The sequence below is a fragment of the Alosa pseudoharengus genome, unplaced genomic scaffold (assembly GCF_046254945.1).
Source record: "Alosa pseudoharengus isolate Yale_2024_CS ecotype anadromous, Long Island Sound unplaced genomic scaffold, YU_APseudo_1.1 YU_APseudo_1.1_scf_13, whole genome shotgun sequence".
NCBI lineage: Eukaryota > Metazoa > Chordata > Actinopteri > Clupeiformes > Clupeidae > Alosa > Alosa pseudoharengus.
The window spans coordinates 9,501,711-9,511,937 of NW_027468598.1; the positions used below are offsets into that span (position 1 = coordinate 9,501,711).

The 10,227-nt window shown below is 48.9% G+C and overlaps 1 protein-coding gene across 4 annotated transcripts in view; it reads left to right on the plus strand.

The window, feature by feature from the left end:
* Positions 1-10,227, plus strand: part of fchsd2 (FCH and double SH3 domains 2) — a 61,289-nt gene that overhangs the window by 5,933 nt on the left and 45,129 nt on the right. For all 4 annotated transcript variants that reach the window (XM_076282013.1, XM_076282012.1, XM_076282015.1 and 1 more), the window contains exon 3: positions 6,351-6,396. In XM_076282013.1, coding sequence (XP_076138128.1) covers positions 6,351-6,396 — 46 coding nt within the window. The remainder of the gene's footprint in view (positions 1-6,350; positions 6,397-10,227) is intronic.

Consider the following 10,227-nt stretch of genomic DNA (forward strand, 5'->3'; position numbering starts at 1 on the left):
ATTCCACCCCACCAGCCTCCTCTTGTGCAGACACACACACTCCTTCTCACTCAGTCGCATGTGACCGAACGCGTGCGTATGTGTGAGAGAGCGGATGAGAGGTGTTTATTTTGGGCCATCCAGCTGACAGTGATGCAGTCTCTGTAGGAGGGCCGAGCCAATATGACAGGCCAAACTACTCAGACTGTGGTCAAGGGTGTGTTTGTGCTCTTGGGGCATTAAAAAGAATCGTACATAAAAAGCAGGTGTGTGTGAGAAACGGAGAGAGCGAGAGAATTTAATTGGAGTTGGAGCTGAATTTAGGGGCTGGAACATCTAGGGATCTTAGGAAACATGTTTTAGTTTTTGACGCCAGTGTTTGATGCGGATATCATGTGACTAGAGTGAGTCATATCGGAGGCGCTCTGGTGTGTGTTTGGAGGGCTGTCTGGCCCGTGCGGCCGCGCTGAGGTGAGGAGGAGAGCGCTCGCCGCTCCAGACACCTTGATGTGGAGATACGAAAGCCCACTGGAGCCCGACTCGACAGGAAGGCAACGCGAGGGTGCAGCTGAGGATTGTGGGAAATTGCTGCCTCTCGAGTGTACCGTCTGACCTCAGCCAGTTGAAAGAGGTTTTGTTATTTCAGGAAGGAGAGGGGGATGAGGGAGAGGAGGGGGAGAGGAACAAAGCAGAGGGAGGGAGAGAGAGAGGGAGAGAAAGAGAGAGAGAGATGGTTGTTTTGAAGGAGTCTCTTTGTGGTGTTTATGCATGACTTTAATCAATCCCAGCAACAGCGTTCGAGGTTCTGTTGGCATGCATGCGCACTAAACGCACACAGGCTTTACTCGCACACAGACACACAGTGTCTGTCTCCAAGCCAGTGAGGCCTGTGCCTCCACTTGACCTTTGTGCGTTTTTTAGAGTTGTATTGACCGCTCCTTCTGCGTCGCTCCTGACTAATTCACTCAGCATGGCCAATCTTGCCAAGAGCCTTCCTCGTGGCCCACGGCTGTTCTCAGACCTGTGTAAGCCTCGCTGAGCTCCCTCTCAGACTGGCCTGGCGCTGATCGTGGAGCTGCTGCCGGGGTTAGCTGCGTGGCGTAGCCAGATGTGCTGAAGCCAGGCCTGATTGGCGAGGGGCTCCCAGCGGGATTAGCCTTGTTTACCTTACCTCTCTGCACCCGGGTTACCGTAGCGGCGTCGCCATGGTGGCAGAAAAGTGGCCCAGACATGTCAGAGATTGCACTGATGAGATGGTGTGTGTGTGTGTGTGTGTGTGTGTGTTTGAGAAGTGAGAATGAGTAACGGCTTGACATTATATTCAGGCCTCCTGAGACCCCACAATGCAAAATGTGTGTGTGTGTGTGTTTGAATCTGGATTTTTATGGCCATGCGGGTGCTTTGTTGCAGCATACATGGTGGAAAACAGAGAGAGAGAGTGAAGAAAACTCATGTCTGTGGGAGGGTCACATTCCTTCACCAACATGAACATGATTACATCAACTCTCTGAGTCCAATTCCTCCGCCTTGTGTGTGCTCATGCAACACACACACACATACATGCAACACACACACACAAAGACTAAATCAGATGAGCCCATGGATTCTTGTAGAATGAATCCACTTATTGTGTTATTGTGTTGTGTAATGGTAAGTCCAATCAAATCAGCGTGGCGTTTGCTCAGAACGCGGCCAATAACCCATAACATCGCCAGACACCCAGCACGCTTCAGGACACTTTATTCTCTCTCTCTCTCTCTATCTCACTTTCTCTCTTTCTGTCTCTCTCCCTTATGCTGATGTCTTTGTCTTTTTTGTCAGAGTGCCTCTGGTGTTTACGGGAGAGATTACACAGCCTCTGCACCCAAACAAACACAGCTAGCTGGAGGCAGCAGCAGAATGAGTTGACCCTGCTGACCTCAGGGCTCATCCCTAGACTACTTAGGCTCCCCCTATCCCTTAGGTCTGTCCCAGCAGCACTAAAAGCTAATCCCACCCGTTATTCCTCTCTCCTTCACTTTCTCCATCTCCCTTCTTCACCTTTCAAAGAATCCACAGGAACATGGGAAAATGGTAGTAGGAATACAGTAATAGATACTTCAGAATTCCATTCTTATTGCAGCTTTAGAGACATTTCTCATTTGTGACAAACACAAGCGCCCTGTACCTTTCACTGACCTCCCTTCTGATGTGGATGCTGCAGGGATTGGATTGTGTCTTGATTTTATTGCCCCGGATGTCTGACGGGCTCAAAGGCGTGGAGCTCCAGGTATATGAGCTGCTTGGCAGAGACACTGTCTAGTGTGCCCAGCCCTGTGGCTGGAGGAGAAGGTGGGCGATTGCCGGTTGAGGTGACTCCTCTCCTTTCCCTCAGCTGGGGCTAGGACTACAGGGAGGGAGGATTAACTTGAGATTGTCACCTTGTCAAGTCAACATGAAAACACACAGACACACACACACACACACACTCATGTATGCACACGTCATTGCTGACCCATATTCTCCCCTGCTTATGATCATTGTCTTCCAGCCTTTCACTCGGCTTTGCGCGTCTGTGTGAGTGCGTGTGTGTGTGTGTGTGAGAGAGAGAGACTGTGTGAGAGAGAGTGTGTGTGTGTGTGTGTGAGTGAGAGAGACTATGTGTGACAGAGTGTGTGTGTGTGTGTGAAAGACATACTGTGTGAAAGAGGGGAAAGACAGAGATGTCATTTTTTCAGAGCCATTCCTGGGGCTGGCTTTACAGCTTGACTGGGAGAGCCCAAATTCCTCAGGGCCTCTGTGTGTGTGTAGGGCAATAAATGTGCTCCTGGAGGGAGACACCACTGGGTCACCAGCAGCACTGAACCTGAAAACCAAAAAAAAAAAATGGCAATCAAGCGTTACAAGTACAATGAACCATTTTGGCCACTACGGGCATGGTTTTCACTTAAAATAATCCATGAAGCTTTCACTTAAGTCCTTATCCACATCCACATCTTTGCAGGGCAGAGTACAGCCTTAGTTTAGATCGTTGGGGGTTTCCACCCGTGTGTGTGTCTGAGTGTGTGTGTGTGTGTGTGTGTGTGAGCGAGAGCTCACTAACAAGGTCTCTTCCTCAGGCCTACGGTCTGCGCTGTAATTAGCGCTGAGGCTAATTACTGGCTTCCAATCGTTGTCTTCCTCTCCCGTCTCCTCCCCACCTCACCCCGATGAGAATGTCTCCCAGACGACGGAGTCTCCCTCTGTTCCTCTCTCTTTCTTTCTCTCTGTCTCTGTCTCCGTCTCTCTTTTCTTCCACTAATCCATTTTCTCTTCTGTAGCTAATCTGGTCTTTTCCTGTCTATTTCTGCTAGCATTGTTATTCATTGTTCTGGGTTTATTGAATATTTATACACATACACACACATATACTGTAGGCTACTTGTGTTTGTGAGTGTATGTGTTTGTGAAATGGAAGCGGAAAATGGCAGCAGAGAGCAAAATGCAGGAGTTTGCCATGGGCATTTAACCCCTAACCTCTGCCATTGTCTTTTCCCAGAGTTTAGAGTGGAAGCACATGCACGGACATGTAGCCTATATTACACACACACACACACACACACACACACACACACACACACACACACACACGCACACACAAACATGTACACACACACACACACACCACACACTTTCCCTCAAACTTGCTCCCAGCCTGGTTAAGCATGCAGGACCGTGTCATAGTGCCGGACATCCGTCTTGCCTCTGCTCTGTGACATACAAGACACCCCCCCCCCACACACACACACACACACCCCACCCCACCCCACCCTCACTCCCTCATCTTTAACCCCTGACCCCTTCACCCCACACACTCCCCCTTTTCATCCCAGCCCTGTTTGACCTGTCCCCCTGTCCCATGTCTTGTCAGGCTCCCATCACTGCTGCAGAGCCTCAGTGCTCTCGTGTTGTAAAGGCTGGAGGTCAGGGCCGGGACAGGATAGGCTTTCACTGCCACATGGAGAAGCACACCCAGGAGACTATTTAAGGCCCGGCCTGCGGATGTGGCCTCCTCTACATGTACTTAGTTTGTGTGTGTGTGTGTGTGTGTGTGTGTGTGTGTGTGTGTAAGAGAGATATATGTTTATGTATGTGTAGAGGCGTTGAGAAAGTGACCTAGATGGGGAAACGGCATGTGTGTGGATCTATACTGTATGTTGTGGGGTTTCACATGTAACAAATTCACATGCAGCATCTGAGTCAACGGAGCACCATTGTATGCTTCCACTTGCACATGTGCAGTGCACCCAACCAATCCCAGGCCTGCAGAAGAGAAGGGGAAACCCACCGAGTAGAGCTGCAGTATCACTTCTGCCTTAGCAACCACACACACACACACACACACCTGTGGCTGTGGTTGTCTCCCCTCTCTTTCTCTAGCAGCCCCGGTGTGTGAGCAGACACACTGGGATGCTGCACATAGGTCCTGTGCTGGGATGAGGCCGTTGGATGTGGCACCCACGTGTCCGGGGCCCATTTTTAAGCCTGATTGTCTGTGACAGCCCACTGAGTTCAGAGAAGATATGGATCTCCTGTTATTGATTCCACATGTCCTCTATACAGCCAACACTCAATGGCTCTGCTATTAGGGTGTGTGTGTGTGTGTGTGTGTGTGTGTGTGTGTGTGTGTGTGTGTTGCAGGAACTGAGACACAAGAAGTAACAGCTTTCACATGCTGTTCTGTTTAGCTTCAGCTCAGCAGATGTTGGGCTGCTGTGGCATAAAGATGAGCCTCCAGCCATGTGTGAGGATCTCCTGATGGCTGACCGGTGTTGGGGCCTTTGCTCCTCTCATCTCATCTCCAGAGGTCATCTGTTGAGCTAAGACCGCTCCATGCGTGCATCTCTCAGATAAACCCACTGGCTCAGCTTTGAGGATGATCATTACATAACAATCCCAGAGTCCTCTCTGCCTCCCCCATCCTCCCATGTACATAGGGGTGTTTTGTTTTGATTTCTAATGCATGAACTTGGGGGGGTGGGGGTGGGGGGGGGGGGGGGGGCATTGGTCCGTGACAAGCGCATACCTCCAGTCGGCACTCAGAAACAGAGATAAGGGATTCGTGCTCAGTGTATGGGCCGGAGTGAACAGATAGGCGCCGGCTGTAATCTCGTCAACCTGCACACTGAGTGATGAGAGCTGATACTGCTGCTTTTGGGTACAGTGCTCCACCGGACAGTTTGGGGCCGTTGAGTAGGGGACTGTGTGTGTTTGTGTGCGGGGGGCCAGCGGTGTCCTCTGTTTCGGTTTCCTGGATGTCTGAAGGGGTCCAGCGAAGGGGGGGGGGATGGTGGTGCGGAAATTCCTTTCTTGCGTAAGAGAGCATGGTCGTGGAGTACGAGTGACTAGCACACTGCACACTTAGCACATACACACACTCACTAGAAGCATGCACGTTACATGTGACCATTTTTATACACTGACAAACACACAAACATATGCAAACATTCCCATTCACTCAAACATACACACAACTGGAATGCATTCATACAGCCACACATACAAGCACGCACACACACACACACATACACACACAGGACTACACACACTCACTCACTCTAACCACAAACCACAAACATGCAAGCCAGGCTGGCTCTCAGAAGAGGAGAATCTGACCCCCTCTTTTCCATCATTCTCCTTCTCTCTGTCTTTCTCTCTTCTTTCTCCTTTTTTCTTCCTTCTCTCTCTTTTATTTTCCTTTTTGCACATCCAGGCCCATCAGAGAAATCAGAGGCTGATTCAAGTAGTCCTATCTATGGCACACAGAGAAATCATTTGCACACTCTTAAAAGACTTATAAATCATGTGGTAACTATTGATTCTGTTGCTTTGTGTTTTTGGACTGTGTGTGTCTGTTCTAGACGTCGTTATGTAACCTTTTGATATTTGATAGTTCTCACACAGTTTTGCACTGGTGTTTAATAAGAAATGTTTTCAAAGACATGCAAACAGACACAAACAGAATTTGATATTCTTTTAATGTCAACATTTTGAAGATTAGTTTGAAAATTATACATGGCACTACGAGTTTTGGTTTGTGTGAGTGTGTGTGTGTGTGTAAGACAAACAGTACCTTGAGTAATAAAGGTGGCAGAAAGCGAAATGGAAAAAGTGTTTTTTTAGTTTCTCAAAATCTGTCATTATTCTGTACCCCATGGCTAAGGAGCAGGTGTGCTATTCTGTCACAGTGTACAATGGGAGGGAAATATTTGTGTGGCCAGCTCAGGTCTGAGAGAGAAATGGTGTAGTATTAGTATAGCAGCGCTGCTGTCCTGTCCTAATGGCTATCATGAGGGATTGTACTCTTCTGCTTTCCTTCCTTCTATCTTATGTTGTGTCTCTTTCCTCCACAGGACCTACAGTCAAAAGAAGTCCATCCTGGAGAGGGACTATGCACAGGTAAGTGTGTGTGTGTGTGTGTGTGTGTGTGTGTTGGCAAGCTTTCATGTGTCAGATGATGTTTTGAAAGCAGAATCCAGGTTACTCTCTTTCTCTATCTCCGTTTATTCTGACCTCCCTCCCACTCATTTAACGTGACATCACAATCAGTTTTAATGAGCGCCATGAATCATTTCAGCTCTCTCTCTCTCTCTCTCTCTCTCTCTCTTTCTCTCCATTCTTTTTCTCCCACTCTCTTACACTCTCACTTTCACTCTCTCACACTCTCTCTGTTTCTCTAAGTTGTGTTTTCAGGGCCATGCTAGTTAGCTCAGCCCCTCTATCGGCCCATGGCTCCTGAGCGCGTCTCCAGTCTCTGAGAGGAGAACATCTGAGGTGACCCCTGCAGGGGTGGGGGCGCAGCCTCCTCCAGCTAGAGCAGAGTAGAGAAGCAGCCCTCTGCTGCCCGGCCTCACTGGGCCTCTGATGTGCTGGTTCTCTCGGAGCAGAACAGACAGTGCCCATTTCAGCACAGACAGAAACAAAGCGCACACAATCTCAGTTCTCAGATCACTTCCGGTCTCTGTGAAGATGGTGTTGCTGCCCAGAATAATCACTGCTTTATTTTAGGAGCTGTGTTTGTGTTTTTGTGGCATGTTGTTTGGCAGCTGATCCCGTGGTCTACGCACGGCACCATGAGTCGTAACTCTTTGTTAATGGTGCCCTCCAAACACAATTCAATTCACTCAAATTAAATAATTTCATTCAGGCTTCAGTAGAGAAACCGAGGAGGCCAAACCGAGATCAGAGAAGAGATTAGGTAAAAACAGCATATCCGTTTGATATGATGTGAAATATGTGTGTGTGTGAGTGTGTGCGTCGGTGCCCTGGGGAAGAATGTACTGAAAGTGTGCCAGGGAATCCCTGTGTCTTATAAATGAGGCATCAATACCATGCAGACAGAGTTCCTCGACACACTCGGTGTGATACAGCCGGCTGTAACCAGCGGGTTTGCTGTTTCCATTAATAAGTCTGTATTTGCCCTGCTGTTATAGCCCAGAGTAGTGATGATGGCACGATCTGTTTAGTGCTGATGTGCGACTGGAACCGCACAGCTGTGTGGAGAATCAGGTGGGGGGGATTTGTCGTTGGAAAGTGTGGTAGAATCTTCTAGAATCTGTCAGGAAGTGGTTTTCGGTTGGTCACGCCCACGCTGTTTGAAGACGGGATAAGATCGGCGGAGGAAATCGGAGCTGTTTTTTTTTTTCTTTTTTTCCTCGCAGAGGCTGCTGTTTGTGTTTGAAGTGGAAAGGGGCTGACCCGCAGGTCATCTGGGCTTTTAGCTCTCGGGTGTGTTGTCGACTACTCAGGGTTTTTAGTCAAAAAGAAACATCCTTCTGGACTTTTTGTTCTCTTTTTTTCCGCACAGTTGGAGTTTCACATACACACACACACACAAACATACATACACCCAAATGTCCTCAGGAGTGTAATTATGTGTGTAGGGACCATGTGTGTAAATCTTCCCCTCAAACCACTCAGAGATGACATGGATTAGAACTGTGCATGTGTGTGTGTGTGTGTGCGTGTGTGTGTGCGTGCGTGTGCACGCACATCTGCTGGTACTATTAATGGCGTGTGTGCGTGTGTTTGTTGTGTGCACTGGTGTGTTATCTGCTCTGCTAAACTGGCAGAGTTTGGCAATATTTGGTTGACCGATATGCTGCTGCCTGTCCCTACACTCTGGTACTGCTCTTCCTCCCCCTCCTCCTCCTCCTCCTCCTCCTCTTCCCCCCTGCGTAGACAGGCATGGAGCGAGGGATGCAGCCAGAGCAGATGACGGAGGACAAAATGAGTGCTGCACACCGGCTTCAGCTCATCCGTTTATCCTCTCTTAGCTCGATTGCAGTGATGGGTGGATGGGTAGAAAGGTGGATGACCAGATTCATCAGAGAGAACATGATGAAATAAGAAGACACACACAACACACACACACACACACACACACACACACAGACACACACACACACACAAACACAGATAGTGATGGCACAGACAGTGATGAGGGCTAGACTAAGAGAGGAGTGTATAAAACCTCTCCGCTTGGCCCACAGGCTTATAATTCCTCAGATGATTAACCCCTTTAGATTAGGGTCCTCTCTCTCTCTCTCTCCCTCTCTCTCTCTCTCTCTCTCTCTCTGTGTGTGTGTGTTCCATCTGGGTATTTTCATGTCAGTGTCTATAAAGAATACATGCAGAAGAGTTAACACTGTTATGCTCCAGAAAGCACAGGCACCTTCAAGAAGAGTGGAATGCACTCATTGACATCACACACACACACACACACACACACAGATCAGATGGAGGAGGCGGTGTTTGTCACTTGCCATCTGTGAGTGGTTGTGCTGGGTGGATTTAAGGTGCGATTAGCACGCTGTTTAATTAAAAATGATGTTTATTGGGTGTTCAGGCCTTCAAGGCACAAATAAGACACAGCCCTGTTGTTGTCACACTCAAACAGGGCTGTGACCTGACCTCTGATCCGGATCACACATTAGCCACACGTCTGGAGCCTGTGTGTGCGTGTGTGTGTGTGTGTGTGTGTGTGTGTGTGTGTGTGTGTGTGTGTGTGTGTGTGTGTGTGTGTGTGTGTGTGTGTGTGTGTGTGTGTGTGTGTGTGTGTGTGTGTGTGTGTGTGTGTGTGTGTGTGTGTGTGTGTGTGTGTGTGTGTGTGTGTGTGTGTGTGTGTGTGTGTGTGTGTGCTTTTACAACGGTCCATTCCCCTTCGGAAATATGTAGACAGGTGATGGAAAGGGTAGCGAGGGATGTCCAACCCGCTCCTTTAGTTTGCAAGAATTCATCATCACCATGGCAACGTGGTCTCTCAGTGACACACATACACACACACACACACACACTGCACCAACCGTGGGAGCCCAGCTGATTGTCCCTTGTAGTTCGACTCAGCTGAGTCCCCTCCATCACTCCAAAGACCACTTCCTTTCTCTCTCTCTCTCTCTTTCTCTCTCTCTTTCTCTCTCTTGTGGTGGATATCTCAGGGGTTTGGGGGCCTTTTTTCTGGCATCTCAAATCTCTTTTATCACCGCTTTTGGCACAGCAGCCTCTTTTTCTCTCCCTCTCCGTTTCTCCCTCTCCCTTTCTCCCTCTCTCTCCCTCTTCCTCTCGCTCTCCGTTTCTCCCTCTCCCTTTTTTTCTCTCTCTGTCTCTCCTTCTCCCTTTCTCTCTCTCTCTTTCTCTCTCTCTCTCTCTCTCTCTCTCTCTCTTACTGCGCTGTGCAGCTGTCCACACAAATAAACATTGTTTTATGGCGGCGGCTCCGGCAAACAGAGAAACGCTTGTACGCGGGTTTTCGGGGGGGGGGTTGAGAGGGGTCGTCCACTTGAGAGGACTGAAGAAATGTAAGTGTGGGGAGGGGGGGGGGGGGTCGGTGGACAGACATCAGAGTGTTCCACCAAAGCTTCAGTAAGACATCCATCACTCCCATGATGCCGCTGGGCTCCCAGAAGCACCTGCAGGCTGCAGAGCTTTGCTGGAATAAAGTCATGTGATCTGTCCTGTATGAATACTGTAAGTGCTTCAGCACACCTTTTATATATATATATGTGTGTGTGTGTGTGTGTGTGTGTGTGTGTGTGTGTGTGTGTGTGTGTGTGTGTGTGTGAAACAGTGAGAAGGAGGAAGGGAGAGAAAGAGAGAGAACCTGGCAAAGCGAAAGAGAGAAAGAGAATCACACCCCATTTTTATCTGACGGCAGCATTTGCACAAAAGTCCACCTCCCTCCAGTTGTCTGCTATACAACCGGTTGCCTAGCAACATTCCTCCACCCTCCCC